Raw genomic sequence first — 19,526 nt, 5'->3', positions numbered from 1 at the left:
TATTGCTCTAAACACAGGTAGGGAACCTGACAACGCTTTAACTTATAAGCTTGAACCTGCTTCGATTACATTTTCCCCTATCCTTTCAGTCACTCTCTCATCATCCAAAGACCAAGGTTAAGGTTTGGAGGATTCTTTATGGGTGTCTCATTTAAGGTATCGAAAACAGGCACCAGGTTCCGTCCGAAGCCTTGTCTTCAATCAGAAACTGCAATTGATGATGGATTGGATTCGAAGGAGAGCTCACGAATTGGCTTGAAAGATGAGTCCTCTAACAAAAAGCTTGAGGTAAGGTCTTGAAACTCAATCAGTCTGTTTAATAATTGAATTAACATGGGAACGGAGATAGGAGAATAAAGAGTAGGCAAACATGTACCCGATATTTAATCTTTGATTTATTTGTGTAAAAGTGTTTGGGAAGTAGATACGAGCATCAGAAGCTCGGTTTTTTTGTGGGGTGGAGGGTTGGGTTGGTGGAGTTATCTCTGTGCACGAATTGTTCAACTTGTCTAAACAACAACCCCGATTGCTTGCATCGGATTTGGTTGAGATAATGGTTACTATAATGATCAAGAAGCAATTTACTATCCAAGGGTTTTCGGATTGGCTTTGGCTCTAGCAGTAAAGAGCTGGGGTGGAATTACATTTTGGGGATGTTTCTGACTTTCTTCTTGTCTCTCAATATATATATATATATAGAGAGAGATCATTTTGGATATGTCTACATTATACTACCAGTGGTCGTAACTCAAAGATGAAAACTGTAGACTTCTGGTTTTCATGGTTTGCTATCTGTAGACACTTCCGAAGGCTATATTTTGCTATGCCCATCCACATCTAATAAGACTCTATTTTTCTTCAAATCGGATTCCTTTTACTTCTCCATTTGTGGCAATGAGTGAAACTCCTCTTCATTTATTGATTGGTAGTCGATAAGTGCTCTGTGTGTTGAAGAAAAAGGGATCATATTATTGTTTCTTTCCATGAACTTGGTTGCCCTGTGAAATAGGTTGACGTTGCTAATGGATGTGAGGATGTTCCTGGGGTCTCTGTTGCATCGTTTGCTACCAAAGGACTTAGCATACCTGCAGGTCAGAGTCGCAATTTCTTTTGTTGGTTTCAGTTAAGATTACGTAATGAGCATGTCTGTTCTTTCTTATTATAGGGCATGAGGTTTCTTTTACATTGAACCTATACTCTGATGGATACTCAATTGGAAAGTGCTCAGAGGTTTGTCAAAGATCTATTTCCTATAAATTGGAGGCCTCAAATGGAAAGAAAACATTTCATTCCGTATCATCTTATCTATTGTTTTATAAATTTTCAGAATGAAGTTCAACATCTGGCTGCTCTGCATGAGGCTCCAAAGATGTTGCATCCATATGATAGGACATCTGAAACCCTGTTCTCTGTGAGTATCGAGCTTCTTCCCTCTCTCATTCATAATTTGTTCTCTCTTAAATATTATTCCTTAATGATGTTTACATTCCTCAAATGCCGTAGTTTTTTAATCCTATGGTTGAACAATTATCAGAAGGGCTCATTTTGACACGTGTATTGCAGTGACGTATGCATTTATTGAAAACCCATTTTTGATTTTGTTTACTTCTATCCTTGCTATTAGGTATAAACCATCCTGATTTCATATCTGGGAATTGCCGAATTGACAAAGAACAAACCCTCCATTTTTCCCATCATTTACGATTTGTGATGGATGTAGTAGCAAGTATTAGGCCTACCATTGCTTGTCTTTTTCATTGGGTCATTTGCTAGATTTCCTGGCTATTTATCTGTTGTTACTGTAAATGCTTCTTATGCTAATTTTTTTTTTCTTTTACGATCTACACATGGATTTGTAGGCAATCGAGTCGGGCCGATTGCCTGGAGATATTCTGGATGATATGCCTTGCAGGTATATTGATGGGAGCCTTGTTTGTGAGGTGAGTTATCGTACTCTGATAACTTCCCAGTGGGGTTCTCTTCGCACAAATAGGATCAAAAGAAAGTACATTTAAACTGTCATTATGATTACCATGTGGCTAATTTGGAATGAAAGAAATAACAGAATCTTCAACTGCACTGAAATTTCTCTAGATGGCTTTCTTAATTGTGCTTTAGCTTTTGAGATCATGTTGTTCTCACTCTTGTAAAAATTTGCTTGAGGCCATCAATGTAGCCACATTGTAATCCTGTCTTCCGCTTCTTCTGGGTGCTTCAATAAATTTCTTTAACATTCGGGAAAAAACCCTTCCCAGTTTCCCTCGCCAGAAGTGCCTTGGTATGAATCTCTCCTTGGTGCATAATTTCGCTTTCCCATCATGCCATGGATGAGATGGCATATTTCTCGAAGAAATTAATATCAGTAAATTGTTTGATTATGTTCGTGTGTGTTATTTGGCACCATCAAAAACTTCAGATTCCTCCCTCTGCATGCCCGTTATTTGGAAAAAGGGAACTTTTTTCTTGCGTGTACTTTTGTTTCACCTTGGAAAATTATTCCTCTGTTTACAAATTTACTATCCTGACATATATCATGAATGAGAGATGCCTCTTTTAATGAAAAAATAATTAGTAACATGAAATTTTAGTTCTTTATAAGCAGTGTAGGGGTTTTTTGGATTAATCATCAGCTATCAACACCATTGAAGCCTCTACAAAACTTCATCAATCATCATATGCACAAAGAGATTTTTCTTTGTTCTATCTCTGCATCCCATAAGTGTACGTGTATCTAGATGGACCCTCATGTAAGGATGCACCTGTGCAAAGCAAGATGCTTTTGAAGCATGCTTAAGATTTATTAGTAATACATCTAGTCAGAAAGTAAGTTTTATTTCTTAAACATTTCAGAAATCAGTAATATGTTCTATTTTAGATAAAAATTCTGCTAAATCCTGATCTGTGCCTTTTTGCCAACACGATTTCTTCTTTCCAATAATGCCAATTTTCTTGTCTGCTTCCTGCCATGGCTGATAAAACCTTCACTTGCTTTGTTATCAACACCACTGTGTTTGTGTATCTTGCTCTTTCACAGGTATCCTAGGCTGCCACATTTCCCTTCTATTTGTAATTTTGTATGCTTGCATATAAATCATGGCTGGTCGTGCCTCAATGGATTACAGACCTTCATGCGTAAAAACACAATCTTAGAATCATTATTAAAAATCTTCTCTCATATGCGGTGTGTGGACAGTTTATAATGTACGAGACTTGGCAGGTGAGAGATTATCGAAAATGTGCATTGGTAGATGGGTCAACTGTTCCTTCAACTGAATATCCACCAGTGGTGCATAAAGTGTGTCTCAAAATGTCATTGGAGAATGTAGTGAAGGATATCCCGCTGATCTCAGAGAATTCTTGGACTTACGGTGATCTGATGGTAAGTCTTGACTTGTTGATTGCTTCCTTTGCTGGTAAATTTTGATGATATATTTGGGTCAAAGGTTGTATGTAACTAAAAAAAATAATTTACTGTAGGAAGTAGAGTCCCGAATTTTAAAGGCATTGCAACCGCAGCTTTGTCTAGATCCTACTCCCAAATTGGATAGAATCTGTAGCAAGTCAGTTGCCTTGGAGGTACTAATTCACAGGTGGATTTCATGTTCTCTTGGGCTGCTCAGTATTTGCATTATCACCTTATTTTCTTTTTTTGCAGCTGAATTTGGATATGTGCAGTCTGAGGAGAAAACGGTTGAGGCAGATTCCTGAAGGGACATCTAATAATACAATGCAGGTGAAGAAAGCTTGCATTGATCGGATGCCAGAAAGCTCTAGGTTGGGAGATTCAAGCATGATTTCAGGCAATATGATGTCGCAGAATATCCATGAGAACTTGACTGCTCAAAATATTGGTCCAAATAATCTGTTAGCCTTAAGTCACAAAAACTTTGCTCCAGATGTTTCTGTGGCGGCACTGCCTTTGGTATCGCAATCAAGGTATCACATTGGGGCAGGGACACCAAGAAGTATGCAAGATCATGGGCCTGTTGTTAGTTCGTCAGGAATTTCCCCTTCAGCTCAGGACACTATGATAGGATATGGAGACAATGCGAACTCGAATGCTTCACTTCTTGGGAAGAGGGAGAATCAAGATGGGCAGCTGTCAGCATTATCCAATTTTAAGAGAGCAAGGCTTGCACAAATCGGTGTTGATGGATTTCAACAGCATCAGATTGGGGCACATATGGACAGCTTCAATGGAGCAGATGCGAACTGGAAGAATTCATTGTTGCCGCAGCAAGCAATGGCAAGGGGAATGCAATATACAAATGCTGGCATTCAAAAGTATAACCAGCAGGCATTTGAAGGGATTCTGAACCAGGAGACTGGGCCAGCACCATTCACCGCAGGACAGCAGGGCTTGAGATATGGTGCCAAAGAGGAGCAGTTTGAGATAGAAAAATTGGATGGGCCAGTTCATCGGGTTAAAAAAGACGTGCAAATTGTGGATACAGAAACAAGCCATTTGGATCCGCAACGAGTTCAGCAAAGATTGCCTCAGCATCCATTAATGAGATCTGGCCTCTCACAGACAGCCTGGAATAATCTCACTCAGCATCTTGAGAAAGATCCTAGGAAAGAGGATAGTTTTCAGAAAAGAAAATCAGCACAAAGTCCCAGGTTATCTGCCGGTGCTTTGGCCCAATCTCCTTTATCTTCCAAATCAGGGGAACTTTCTAGTGGTTCAGCAGGACCTCACTTCGGACCGGCTATGACTAGCGCAGCACTTGGAGCATCACATAAAGATAAAGCTACAGTAAATTCAGTTCCAACAGTTGGTGGTACCCCGTCTTTGACTTCAAGTGCTAATGATTCCATGCAAAGGCAAACAGCACCTCTAGTTGCAGCAAAACGACGGTCAAATTCTCTCCCTAAGACTCAGGCAATGAGTGGAGTTGGCTCTCCTGTAAGTGTTAGTAATATGAGTGTCCCATTAAATGGAAATAGTCCTTCTGTTGGAACCCCACCTTTGGCAGATCAATCAATGCTTGAAAGGTTTTCGAAGATTGAAATGGTGACCATGAGGTAATATGCGCTTTCTTTATAAATATACTGCTTTTCTGGATTAATAGATTTGTTCTTCATCTCTGCATTAGTTGGTCTATCTTGATTCTGTTAGGATCCACCAAAAAATGGAAACCTTATATGGGGTGGGGAAGAGGATATGGAAAGGAAACTTTCATGCCCAACTTATGTGACATTAGGCTAAGCAATGCCTGCTTTTGGTTTAGTGGACCAAGTAATCTAGACGAGATTAGTCTCTTGGATGTAGTACATATGATATTTCATGTAGAACTTCGTAAATATTCTCTTGATGTAAAGGTGTGAAACCTTCTTGGTGCCTATTTCCATTGTATTTTTTGTCCTCGAGACTAAAAAGTCTTTCATTTTATTGATTCACTGTATTGCAGTCCATGTGATCACGTGTTTCCGGATTCTGTAAGAAACCTGAAAGCTTAGATAGGCATGTTGATTTAGTCACATGATGAAGCAGATGAACATTATTAAACAAACCACATAATTCTGAAACAGTCTGTCAAATGATAATGTTCCTGGCATTTTCATTCATCTTTAGGGGGTTTTGTGTGCTTCATGATTCATTCTAGTTTTGGAAGCATGTATCCTTTATTTTATATCATCCTGATTTATATGTGTTATAAAAATAACCATGATATGAACTATTCTGTTAGCAGTCATATTCTTTGCAATATAATCAGTCATATTCACTTGTTATCTGCTGCAGGCATCAACTCAAACCCAAAAAGATTAAAATTGATGACAACTCCATCAGAAAACCCAAAATATTTTCACCTCAACATCTATCGACTTGTCTCTCCAATTCATCCAATAATGAGGACTTCAAAGATGACGTCAATGTTTTGTCAAACTCACTTGTTGGTGGCAGCACCAATGTTTGCAAGATGAGAATCATAAGTTTTATCCATGGGGATCGTGTCGGTATGTTGTGTTACTAATGCACTTGTAGGATTCTGTTCTTGGAGTTTAGCTGATTCAGTTTCTTGTATAAAAATTTATCCTCGTTGTGCAGGAAACGTCGTTTCTTATGTTCCTAGAGTACAAAGTAGAATGTTTATGACAGAGAAGCCTAATGATGGTACCGTGGGATTGTATTACGGAGACCTGGATGGTGGTGATATTCTGATCGTAGATGATGATCATTTACTCGCATTGCCCAGTACTGTAAGTTACAGTGAAAATTACATTTTAGCCATGAATGAAGCTCCTTTCAGATTAATTTCATGACAGCACTTCTGAGGGGTTGCTCATATGGAACCTCACATTTCTATTCCGCTAAAAAAAGAAGAATCATACTAGAAAATTCCTGATTTTTTATGCTTTACATTTATGTTTTTTTTTTCGTTTATCAGCACTTGCAAACGTGTTCACATAAAATTTTCGTACTTTGAACTTCCTTTTGGTTTGGCGGTCCTTCGAAATGCCCTGCTGCTATTTGGATTTTGTGGGTGTTTTAAAATTGAAATTTTGGTTCAACTCCCTCATCTTTAGGCCTAATATTTCACTGCCATTTCCATCCTTATAGTTTAGCTATTCCTGCAAGTACATGAAACCTTTATAATCTAACTACCAACTGATTTCTGTTGCAGCACTATGCAGATTTGCTTGCAGCACAGTTTTGTTCATTGGTATGTTTTGATCAAAGATGTAGCTTTTAAAAATTTTAGTGACTTTATATCAAACTTTTTACTTGCATTTCAGTTTAAGTAAAGCTATCTATCTGCATATGCAGATGATACGTGAAGGGTATCTTGTGGAAGATCAACTCAAACGAAGACCACCACGGATAAATCTTGCTTCAAGTAGTCAACAAATCGTTGCTGGGATACCTCCTAATAGTCCAGCAGTGCAGATGCAGCAATATACAGAAGCAGTTGCAGGTCAACCACCGAATGAAGTTGCAAAGCCAACTAACAGTGGTAACTCATCCGTAACTTCATCTCACTATCTTGTAGCAAGCGCAAGAATGCTGCCTCCTGGACCTCAGGCCTTACAGATGTCACAAGGTCCATTATCTGGCGTTTCAATACCGACAAGGCCACAACAGCTTGAAACACAGCCATCACTTCACCTACAGCATCAACAGCAACACCAGCAAAATCAACAGTCTCTGATTCAACAACAACATCCACAGTTCCAGAGATCACAAATGATGCTTCCTTCAAATCCTCTCTCACAGTTGAATGGAATTGGCCAGAATTCGAACTTGCAGATGGGTAATCACATGGTCAACAAGTCTACCGCTCTCCAACTTCACTTGTTACAGCAGCAACAACAGCAGCAACCGCAGCAGCCACAACAACAGCAGCAACTGCCAAATCTGATGCAGAGGAAAATGATGGGACTTGGAGGGCCAATAGGTATGGGGAGTATGGCCAACAACATGGTTGGGCTAGCAGGCCTGGGAAATACCATGAGCATGGGAGGTGCTAGAGGAGTGGGAGGAACGGGAATCTCAGCCCCAATGGCATCTATTTCTGGTATGACTAATGTGGGTCAGCATCCATCGAGTATGAACCAGGCTTCAAATATTGGTAACACTCTAAGTCAGCAAATTAGATCTGGTCAACTGCAAGCAGCACAAGCTGCTGCTTTCATGTCAAGATTGAAGATGCAGAACCGAGCTGGCATGTTGGGAGGCTCCCAGGTGGGCATGGGCGGCCTGTCAGGGGCTAGACAGTTGCACCCTGGCTCTACCGGTCTTTCCATGCTGGGCCACCCCATGAACAGGCCTGGCATGAATCCTATGCAAAGGACAGGCCTGGGGCCAATGGGTCCCCCAAAGTTGATGCCCGGGATGAATCTCTACATGAACCAACAGCAGCAGCAGTTACAGCAACAGCTGCAGCTAGAAACATCATCACCACTACGGGCTGTTGTTTCTCCCTCGCAGGTAGGCTCACCATCAACCTTGGGAATGACACAACTGAATCAGCAACCGCTGCAGCACGCTAGCCCTCAGCAAATGAGCCAGCGAACCCCAATGAGTCCTCAACAGATTAGCTCCGGGGCTGTTCATCCCATTAGTGCTGGTAATCCAGAGGCTTGCCCTGCCAGCCCACAATTAAGCTCTCAGACCCTCGGCTCAGTTGGAAGTATGACAAATTCTCCTATGGAGCTGCAAGGTGCGAACAAAAGCAACTCCGCTGGTAATGCATAGCTTATCGGTTTATTTGGGCGCCCCTGTTCGACCAATTAATCATCTGCTTCAGTCCAAAAACATGCCATCTTTTTTTTTATTCAGTTCATGCCAAAGGGCGGAGAAGAAGAGTACATTGTCTTGATGGAATTGGTTAAAAGTATTTTTTTTATGTATTAATAAGGGGGATGGCATTTCAGAGATGTAAGTAGTCATTAAGCCCAATTCTAAGAGAAAAGGGGTAACTGCTCCATCAGACTCTTTTGGATATATTTTTGGGCAACTTTAATCAAGGATAGTTGAGACCATTAACAGTTTTGAATAGTCATTGTCTCTAGCAATATGAGTAATTGGATTACATCTTAACTGAAGTATGATCTTCACAAGTATCAATTTCTTTAGTCAATCAAATTGATGGATTTTCAAATTCATGCATTACTCTTTTTTTTATAATATAGGGGGGAAGCAAATGGAGAGGCTCGAACTCGAAACCTCTATAAGATATCACACACGATTGACATCTAAACTACTCGTGCATTAAGACTCATCTCAATACATTTTTGCACTTTCACTTGATTGTTGATTTCTTCAGCATGCTTTATCAATTTTATTAAGAAATCCAAATACATATCATCCAATGTTTACTATCCTTTCTATATTGACCTTGAACAGCTGCAAGAAGCACTATCCTGTTATTATATTAGCATCCGTAAAACATGAAGTATAGATCCACCCATTGAGTTAAAATAGTAGGACCAGCACAAACTCAAGAGGGGGAATGCTAAAATGGAATAAGATGAGGAAGCTAGTGTTGAATATGAAAGCCTCTAGAGTACAAATTCTAGGCAAAGGGTTTCTCATTCATAACTCCACAACTAGTCTCGAAAGAGATTGTGCCATGACCAAATCAAAAGTCACCTTGACACATGTTTTGCAGCCGAATGTGTGGCGCATCTGAGGTCTTTATGAAGCATGGACACTAGTGCCAGAAACAGGCAACCAAAAGCTACCTGGAGAAACCCACGAATAATGGGTGTTGTTGATCCCCAATAACCACAAAAGGCTAGTTGGATCACCATAGTTTTGTTTTGACCCAGAAGAGGAGGAAAACAACGCCCAACACAATCGCAACAGGTGCCCACTTCCGAATTAAAGCCTGCAATCAAAAGGCGGAGTTAACTTCTCATTGCATTTGGTCATAACCACGAGGGCAAATCAAAGAAAATTGATGAAAGATTAGAGTTAGCACTTCCTAAAAGCAATGCAATGAAACCTGAACTGGAAAGCATAGTGAAATAATTTGAGAAAGATGACTGATAATGTGTCATAGCTTAGTCATACTGATCTAAAAGGAAAATCATAAGACCTTACCAGGAATCTACTCTCATCGTTAGAGGTCATACTCAAATTCATCACAATTTACCTCATAAGACCTCCACTAGACTTTTGCTTCTAGTAAACCTAGAAATGAATAGCTCATGACCACTTCAAACAATAAGTCCTATAAACATGCCAAACAACACACCCATTTGTTTCCAATATGAACAAGTGCACCTTCATTATGATTCTTCTAAATGCAGATAACAATCAATGACATCAATATGTAACCGTTGATGCAAATACAACCATTCATTGTGCTTTCTACAAGATAATAATGTTACTTGCAAATAATAAAACTCAAAAGACATTGATAATGAAATGATGAGCCAATGAAGTACATCATTATAAAAAGGGCACCCTTGAATATCTCCAAAGGGAGACAAAATTCAAGACAGTAAGACTGAGGTAGGGTCTAATTCTGAATAGTATCAGCTGTGAAAATATTGCAACCACTAACTCGCAAAAAGAAACAGCACTCCTGACACCTAACACTCTTGCCCCAGATAATAATTTCAGATGCAAAACATATGTGGCTCAAAACCATTTGCCAATCACCAGCCTCCGTAGCACATGGCAGATCTAAAGTCCCAGCAGCACCAAGGTACTTTCAAAAACACGAAGCAAGTCATGCAACATTGCAAAAAGTGAATAAACATGCACGTCAACACTAAGCTGATGAAACTAACCTGTCTATTCAAGTCTCGTGCTTTGTCAGCATATATGCGAGACTCTGATGTTAAACGACTGGACATTTGACTGACCTCTGCATCCACAAAGACACAAAAGATATATGTAAGACCAAGATATGCAAATGAACATAGGGGAGCACTGCATCAATACTGGGAACATGAACAAGATAATGAACAATAAATTCTATTAATTTACTACAAAGCTCCGAGGAGACCGACAATCTGACTCACAAAAAATTAACAAGGAAATAATTCCAATCATTACAACATAGGAAACTGCAACCGGAAAAGAAAATATTATAAAGCATGAATCTCGTGAGTACACAACAGTGTGGGTCCCTAGGGATTACCGTAATAAAATCAGAAATGATGGCTCAGGTGTGGTTTGCAAAGAAATGGACACAATACTCACAGAGCTGCCAAAACAAAATCTCAACAAAAGAATATAGAGACTTCATCAACCTCATCTTCGCTTACAGTATCTTCAGGCTTCATCTTAATTTTCTCCTTTTCAATGTCTAACAGCACAGGTCTCTATAAATAGTCTCGTACAAGAGAATTGGGGGTCCCAACCTACTCATCCAGTTATCAATAAAGAAAGAAAAAAAAAAAGGCACGTATAATCACAGCCAAGTGCAATCGCGTAAACCCCCCTGGCCCCTTGTACAAATCTCAAAGAAGTAAACGGATAATGTTATCCCTTTCATATTTGATACAACCATTTCAAATAGTAGGCGCAAAATATAACTGAACTCGGGCAATTAGAAAAACACAACCAAATTACTTACGGTCCAATTTTTCACCAACACCAAGAACTTCTTGTACATTGCGAGTCATTATTTGGTGGACTTCAAAAAGCTCATCATTCAGTTTTGCAATATTCCGTTGAGTACGAGTGTCCTGGTACAATTTCTTTGTCTTCTGTATGAACGTATCTTTTGAAAACAGAATGGAACAAGAAAAACCCAATTAAATTCAGCACTCGACTCACCAAATTTGAGGTGTAGAAAATTAACCAGCATAGGTAAAGAAATTAGTAAAAAGGTGAACCTACCAAACTTAATGAAGGCATAAGGTCTGGCAGCTGTTTCTATTTGAGCCCCATTCACACGCTCAAACTCATTTTTGAGGTCTTCAAGGTACTGAAAGGCAAGTTTCTTAGGATAAGAACGGTCACACATTGTCAGATAACAAACTCGCCCTTCGATTATATAACTGGGATCTTTGATCAAGGAAACCATAGCACCAGAGGACACAGTGTGCTTCCATTAAATAAATAAAAACAACAAAGACCAACAAATAAGTTCAACGATAGAAATGCATGAGTGTGAATATAGAACATAGTCTGCATTACCCATGTCGCTTCAGAAATAACAAATAAGCTCACATGAGTATCCACAACAATTAAGGAGTACTGTTTGGGTTTGAAACAAGTTTATACACCAATTTTGAGCATAAGTTACGCAATGAAGTAAGAGATAAAATGATTACAAATTCAGCTTATATATATGGCAACACTAACGCACCTATCAATCTATCATTGGAATCCAATCAATCAGCATGCCATAAATTTTGCAAATCAAGCATTTCAGTCGCATGAACGAATAATAAAGAACACCCCCTCTAAGCTTCACAGTGAGTACCATCAGAAAATCACCTTTAGTGAAGATGCATGCAGGAAATGCACAGAGATTAGCGTAAAACAAGGAACCACACACCCGAACACACAGAAAATAATCACCTACACATTCGAAATGGCTTTGTATATCTCATACATAAATAAGCACTGACGACTATAAAGAAGAAGCACAATCTTAGGGCTACTAAAGACAGCATAACAGCACCCTGTAAGTCTAAAAAGCAATAGAAGAATAAGCTCCAAAGATTGAGAACATACAAGAACCATGACACAATAATGAAAATGTCCATCTCCACGCATACAACAAGTAATATCTTTGATAAGAGCTAGATATGTCTAAAACAAATACATGAGGATACTGGAAAACATAAGGCCCTGTTTCAATAGACATCCTTGAGGCCTCATTCTGTCCTTTGGAAAGGTTCTTAAACAAAGCCTTGATCTGTTGCTTATACATTTCCGAATCTTGCATATCACGGCCATCATCCAGTCCCTCTGCCAATGGAAGACCATCGGTAACACGAGCAATCAGCGTCATCTTCACCATTTTTACTATGCAACCCCTTTGCTATGCCAGATCACAATCGAATGGAATAATCTAGATATAGAAAAACAATATCCAAAAGAATAAAAAATGAATTTAATCAAGAACAGATAAGAAACTCAGCATTCTTATTTAAAAAACCAAATTACACGAAATCAAATATTAGAGGAATTTTATTTACACCACATAAACTACTAAGTTTACCCCACCTATTTTAAACCTATAAGTTTACACCTAATATTTAATGGACAACCTAAACTACCCTTCATTCTCAAAATTGTGATTAACAAAGTGTTAAGTTTACGCACCCCCTAATATGTTAACCATGATAATCAAAGTGTTAAGTTACGCACCCTCTAATATGTTAACCACCGAACTCACTTATAAAATCGACACCCACACTCGATTTGAACTCCCTTCATTGATATGTCACTCCGCTCTTACAGTTTTCCTCAATTGTCACTAATGGCGATTATGTCCAGAGAAGTGAATTCCGGCTCATTGTCAAGGACCCATCATCTTTGCTCCAAGCCAAAAGGGTCTTCTCTTATCAGGTGATTTTCTTGATTCCTATTCTTATGAGTTCTGTTCTCTTTTTTGAAAGAAAAAGACGCAGAATTTCTCCCAGAGCTTGTTGGGTGATGGGGAATTCAAATTACTGGGGAAGAAGAAGTGATGTTTGGTTTTAATACGTTACTAGCTTGGTTGATTAACGGGTTTTACATCTGAAAGTAATTGTTGCCTTATTCTTCTGTTTGGTTGATCTTATTGCATTTGTTTCTAATTCAATATGTAAACTTATAAGTTTCTAACTCAATAGGTAATACGTATTTAATATTTATTTTCAAAAAAGGATATATTTGTCATTCCAAACAGATATATATATATATATATATGTAAATAAAAAAAATGGTGTAAACTTACTAGATTTTGGGGTGTAAATAAAATATCTCCGAATATTAATATGAACAGCTTCATTGTCTTTGCGAGCCTTTGAATTCGCCTTCTTATAAACATATTTCTAGTGGAAGAATGGAAATTTACATGTTTACAACATTCATTTAAGTCAACTAATTCTAATGTACAGCTGTGAAGCCTGTGATTAAGTGGTGAACAACTAAAAGAATTAAAAGAAAAAGGAAACGACATTTCAAAACATCGGCCATGTAGAATTGAAACCCAATTCAATTTGTAAAAATGAAAGCCATCAGTTTAATTGTAATTTAACTGTCAAGGTTGCATAGTAATTCACACGCATGGGAAAAAAAAAACACAGTTTTCTAAACTAATCACGCAAAAAAAGGAAACAAAAATATATTTTTGAAGAAAAAAATCTATTAATGAGCACCAGCAAGGTACGTCCCAAGAAACAGAGAACAGAATTATCGTCAACAACTAAGGAAAAAAAAAAGAAGCCCTTTTCACCCTCTCGATTATGTTTATGGATCCAAAAAAAGAGTCTCCTAGATTATTCGCAGGCCAATTCTTTGAAATTGTTACGAACTAAATCCCACATCGGAAGTATGGGATTATGATGTGGGATTTATATGGGCATTGGGCTCTCCAACCTCATAAGCTAGCTTTTGGGGTGTGGTTCTCCCAAGGTTCATATCAATTGGTATCAGAGGCTACACCACCTCTCTTAGTTGCAATGCATGGATGTTGGGGCTGTGGAGCGTGGTGGAATGTTACGAACAGAATCCCACATCGAAAATATGGGATTCTGGTGTGAGGTTTATATGGGTATAGGCCTCTCCAATCTCATAAGTTAACTTTTGGGGTGTGGTTCTCTCAAGGTTCATATCAAAAACAAATCATACAAAAGCGAATAAATAAAACCACTCAGATGAAAGATTTACATAGCCCTGAGAATCTAAAATATCCATTCAGGAACCAAACAAGATCGCCGCATTTCAACAACTACCCTCAAATTGAACGATAAAGCGAAATATATCGAACGTAATATGTTCACCTATATATACAGACATACCTATAAGATAATTGGACGTACCTGGCTATCGCATTGGGGGTTTCGATCTGAGAGGAATGAGAAGGACGATCGCTGAATCTCTATACGAGAGAGAAGTTGTTTCAAAAGAGGGGTTTTTGTTGATACAAGAAATAAATAGGCTCGCTGGATAGTTTTAATCTACCGACGCGGTTCAAGGCGGTCCGAATGGGCCTCCTCCGGACCATACCACCAGCCAGGGTGGTCCTTCTCACAAAACATGGCTATAGGCCCACTATATAAGCCCAAAAGATGGGGAGCTGGGTCATAAGATGAAAGCCCATGGGCTAAGCCTGACAAAAAGTTTGGTCCTTTCAAAGCCATAAGGATTAAAGGATTTATTTCACCTTGGGTTAGGGTTAGGGTTAGGGTTAGGGTTAGAGAGACGGAAAGAGAGACGGGGTTATTGGTGTGATGATGTGGCGTCCTTTCAGAGCCGAAGTTTAAGAGGGATGATGACGTGGCACCTTTAATAGGGATGCTCAATAGCCCATTAAAGTTGATGGAAATTCCCAAAAGATTTTCAAACTGCCTTGCCTTTCCTTTCCTTTCCTTTCCTTTCCTTTGCTTTGCTTTCATAGCACGGAGTCGTTTTAAGTTTTTTTCCTCCATTAACGACGATGCGCCTGCACAGTTTAGTACCTTCGAAGCATCCCCAAATTCTCTCGCTCCTTCACTTTATAAATATCTTCCTTCCCCCACTGTCGCACTCATCATCTGGCCAAAATTAACGACACAGTGACTGAGATGAGCAATCGTGGCCGACCTCGATCTGTCGGAGCATATTCGGGTCGCGGACTCAGAGGCGTAGCTTCGACGCCTCCTGGAGGACGTCGTTCTGCGCATCATCACGTCCCTGTAACTTTATTCAGCCCTCTCTAGGTTTTGTGTCGTGTTTATGTTGTTATGGCGTTTTACTTGATTATTTTGTCAATTACATTTAATATTTTTCTTCTTTGTACATATAATTTGTACAATGTAGTAGAGACAGTCTCAAATGTGGATTTATGCAAAGATTGTCTCTTTGTTTTTTAAATTTTGCTAAGCTAGTATGTCCGTAGTTGTTTGTGATATAGGCATACATGTTTTTTTGAATGGGATATAGGCATACATGTTATGAGCTTTAGTTTAGCACGGAAGGAAAACTGGAGTCTTAAATTTGATGAGAGATATCTCTACTTCAACACTTGGCCTAGCCTCGCCGCTCCTTCACATAATTTTGCTCATTAGTATATGGGGTTATGATTAATGAATCTGTGGTACTAGTTGTGGGTTGTGTGTGACAAATCTCCTCGAACACAGGTTGAAGAAGATGACTCTCTTGCAAATATTTCGCCTGTCCCTGGTGATAGAATGGCCCAAGGCAGAGGGAAAGTTACACAGCAGAAGTCAGCCGTTTATCGCTCACAGCATTCTAGGCACAAACCAACACCGGTCTATGTGTACCGGCCAAAGTTGCCTTCACCTGGTGTAGATGATGAATTACCAAATGAAATAAAACTTCAGAAGGAAACAGATGACCCTGAAGTTGGTAATATTAGTTCAAATCAATCCAATGACCCTTTGGCTTCTAATTCAGTTGATAAAGATGATCATGCTATAATGACACTAGAAGCTTTTGACATCTGCCCACCTAAGCCTGCAGCTTCAATGACACTAAAATCTTCTCTCTTTGAAAAGAACAAAGAAAGACAGATTGAGGACAAGCGTTTCAGGGAAGGGAAAAAAGGAAATGTATTGAGGTCTGGAACGGTTCTTCTAGAGAATTATCTATCCTTGGAAGAGCAGGTTCTTTTCTCTCTTACCGATAGCCTGATTCTTTGCTAGAAATGCTTAAACACTAAGTTGCTACTCTTTCTTGATGATAACAACATCATTCCTCATTAAAAAGGTCAAAGTGCCATATGGCACCCACTTTATTTGTATCTGCAAAACTGTTAGCTTACTTTATGATGTATGTTAGACTTGATTTAAGATGCTCTAACATGAATTTAAGGGCTGTGTGCTACCGTTTTTAGCATCTGTGTGTTATGCAAAGATTGTCTCTTTGTTTTTAAATTTTGCTAAGCTAGTATGTCCGTAGTTGTTTGTGATATAGGCATACATGTTATGAGCTTTACTTCAGCACGGAAGGACAACTGGAGTCTTAAATTTGATGAGAGATATCAGATATCTCTACTTCAACACTTGGCCTAGCCTCGCCGCTCCTTCACATAATTTTGCTCATTAGTATATGGGGTTATGATTAATGAATCTGTGGTCCTAGTTGTGGGTTGTGTGTGACAAATCTCCTACACAGGTTAAAGAAGATGACTCTCATGCAAATATTTCGCCTGTCCCTGGTGATGGAATGGCCCAAGGCAGAGGGAAAGTTACACAGCAGAAGTCAGGCATTTATCGCTCACAGCATTCTAGGCACAAACCAACACCGGTCTGTGTGTACCGGCCAAAGTTGTCTTCACCTGGTGTAGATGATGAATTACCGAATGAAATAAAACTTCAGAAGGAAATGGATGCCCCTGAAGCTGGTAATACTAGTTCAAATATATCCAAGGACCCTTTGGCTTCTGATTCAGTTGATAAAGATGATCATGCTATAATGACACTAGAAGCTTTTGACATCTGCCCACCTAAGCCTGCAGCTTTAATGACACTAAAAGCTTCTCTGTTTGAAAAGAACAAAGAAATACGGAATGAGAAGAAGCGTTTCTTGGAAGGGGAAAAAAGAACTGTATTGAGGTCTGGAATGGTTCTTCTAAAGAATTATCTATCCTTGGAAGAGCAGGTTCTTTTCTCTCTTACCGATAGCATGACTCTTTGCTAGAAATTTTTAAGCACTAAGTTGCTACTCTTTCTTGATGATAACAACATCATTCCTCATTAAAAAGGTCAAAGTGCCATATGGCACCCACTTTATTTGTATCTTCAAAACTGTTAGCTTACTTTATGAAGTATGTTAGACTTGATTTAAGATGCCCTAACATGAATTTAAGGGCTGTGTGCTACTGTTTTTTGCATCTGTGTGTTATTCCTTGGTGTGAAAATTGGGATTTGTACAATGCAGTACCCTCTTACTATAGGTTATGCATGTTGAAGTCACCTTGATACTGACAATTCAAATTGTCTTTTTCCCCCAGTGATTTTTTGTCGACAACATGATTGATTTGTGATTAGAAAATCTGCTTAGCCTATGTCTAAAAGCCATTAGCATTTCCCAAGCAGCCTGAGAAGCATGTTTTTCATCGTGCTATCTGTCTTAAGTTTTGTCTCTTTCTGTTCAGATCCAATGCTAAAGATAGTAAATGAAAGACACAAATATATTCTCTTTGATAAAACTGGAATCCACTAAATCTTAACTTACAGCAGATGTAGCTTTCCATTCTGTCACAATATGCGTTCATTATTTCATCCATTTGCTTTGGTTCTAGGTGAAAATTGTAAAAGCTTGCCAAAAGCTTGGCTTGGGTCCTGGAGGTTTCTATCAACCAGGTTATCGTGATGGAGCACAATTGCATCTGAAAATGATGTGCCTTGGGAAAATTTGGGACCCAGAGACCAGCAAATATGGGGATCGTAGGCCCTTTGACAATGCGGAACCACCAAGTATTCCAAATGAATTTCACCAATTAGTTGAAAAGGCTATTAAGGATTCGCATGCCCTCATAAAAGGAGAATCTGAAGCAAGTAATGTAGAGGATATACTTCCAGGGATGAAACCAGATATCTGTATCGTAAACTTTTATTCTGCTAGCGGGCGGCTGGGTCTCCATCAGGTTTGTAATAAAAATTTCTTATGCTTATTGGAGTTATCTTAGCATTTCCTTTACGTGGCTTAATTTTGTGGTCAATATGTCTGCTTTCCTTACGTACTGATCTTATTAGGAATCATTTTCTTCATTTGATAATTCATAATGATGCCCCTATGCAGGACCGAGATGAAAGCCGAGAAAGTCTTGCTAAACGATTACCAGTAGTTTCTTTTTCCATTGGTGATTCAGGTGAATTTTTGTATGGTGATCAGCCTGATGCAGAGAAGGCAAAGAAAGTAGTATTAAAATCAGGAGATGTTCTATTATTTGGTGGCACATCTAGGCATATCTTTCATGGTGTTACTTCTATTTTCTCAGAATCTGCCCCTAAAATGTTGCTTGAAGAAACAAATCTCCGTCGGGGCCGCCTGAATTTGACATTCAGAGAGTATTAACACCTTTTCCTTGCTTGGAGAGTTCTGTGATTGTATGTATGGCAATCTTGTTTAGTTTGTTCTGAAATAGGAAAAACCTTTCAAATATAGTGGGGCATGTATTGTTACTTAATTCTATATTTGTGCTATAAAAGTTGTATATTTCTGGGATACAGCAATTATTGCCACTGGATTAGGAAGAGTCGTTCAAAGTGATAGCCATATTTTTGAGCTTTGTATCTCTGGGTTTTCTTTTTAGATCTCCAACTAAGCCCTTAGTAGGTGGTCTGCCATTGATGGAAGAAGACTACATAATGAAGCATTTTGGTGGACCTCATATTTGCCTGAATTGGCCACTTCTTTCATAGAAAATCCAGCTTTTTTGGCAGCCAAACTTTCAACAGCCACTAAAAGAAGCATGGTTGGTTAACATGCCCATAGTTTTGTTTAAAGAACAATATATCAATGCTTATTCAATAAGCAAAAGCATCATCAACAGCCCACCCACCAACCAAATTCTTGCCATTCTAGTGAGATTCATATCATTCTTGTGTAGTTGATTGGACTTAATATAAAACTAAATGATTGTGTTGTAATCACTGTGGTTATGCAGAAGAGGCAATCAGGCAATACAGGGGGAGGATAGGCCATGTTGGAGAAGCAGGGCACATGCTTAACATATCAGTGTTCATGACTGAGAATTCTGCATGTGCCCTTGCTCTCCAGCTTGTATCCTGTCCCTTGAACGTTGATAGAGCCAACTTTTGCAGAGGTATGTTTCCATTAACTTCTTTTGTAAAATATGATTCATTGCAGCATTCCAGTTCTGCATTACAATTCCATTATCTGGCAAATCAAAATGACCTGTCACATTGTGCAAGGAGGATCTGGCAAATCAAACTGTACT

General features: G+C 39.0%; 3 protein-coding genes across 3 annotated transcripts; 2 read left to right on the top strand and 1 right to left on the bottom strand.

Moving 5' to 3' along the window:
* The first annotated feature begins 2 nt into the window (after nt 1-2).
* On the top strand, nt 3-8,500 carry LOC119984138 (protein PHYTOCHROME-DEPENDENT LATE-FLOWERING-like). Its single transcript, XM_038827950.1, has 12 exons — nt 3-288; nt 1,010-1,091; nt 1,166-1,230; nt 1,328-1,411; nt 1,860-1,940; nt 3,218-3,379; nt 3,478-3,576; nt 3,656-5,025; nt 5,744-5,958; nt 6,050-6,201; nt 6,627-6,665; nt 6,770-8,500. Exons 1-12 carry the CDS (start codon nt 139-141, stop codon nt 8,195-8,197), a joined length of 3,927 nt encoding a protein of 1,308 aa, XP_038683878.1. The 5' UTR covers nt 3-138; the 3' UTR covers nt 8,198-8,500.
* Nucleotides 8,501-8,759: 259 nt separating this feature from the next.
* LOC119983285 (25.3 kDa vesicle transport protein) lies at nt 8,760-14,591 on the bottom strand. The gene is made up of 6 exons (XM_038826946.1): nt 14,440-14,591; nt 12,244-12,482; nt 11,300-11,460; nt 11,034-11,180; nt 10,243-10,319; nt 8,760-9,332 (listed from the first exon to the last, which is right to left on the bottom strand). Exons 2-6 carry the CDS (start codon nt 12,429-12,431, stop codon nt 9,249-9,251), a joined length of 657 nt encoding a protein of 218 aa, XP_038682874.1. The 5' UTR covers nt 12,432-12,482; nt 14,440-14,591; the 3' UTR covers nt 8,760-9,248.
* Nucleotides 14,592-14,999: 408 nt separating this feature from the next.
* Nucleotides 15,000-18,794, top strand: LOC119984647. Its single transcript, XM_038828704.1, has 5 exons — nt 15,000-15,294; nt 15,739-16,224; nt 16,736-17,221; nt 17,865-18,209; nt 18,365-18,794. Exons 1-5 carry the CDS (start codon nt 15,184-15,186, stop codon nt 18,638-18,640), a joined length of 1,704 nt encoding a protein of 567 aa, XP_038684632.1. The 5' UTR covers nt 15,000-15,183; the 3' UTR covers nt 18,641-18,794.
* The last annotated feature ends 732 nt before the right edge of the window (nt 18,795-19,526 follow it).

The sequence above is a fragment of the Tripterygium wilfordii genome, chromosome 18 (assembly GCF_013401445.1).
Source record: "Tripterygium wilfordii isolate XIE 37 chromosome 18, ASM1340144v1, whole genome shotgun sequence".
In the NCBI taxonomy this organism is placed as follows: Eukaryota; Viridiplantae; Streptophyta; class Magnoliopsida; order Celastrales; family Celastraceae; genus Tripterygium; species Tripterygium wilfordii.
The sequence above is the reverse complement of the archived record's forward strand: the minus strand, read 5'-3'. Positions and strand labels throughout refer to the sequence as shown.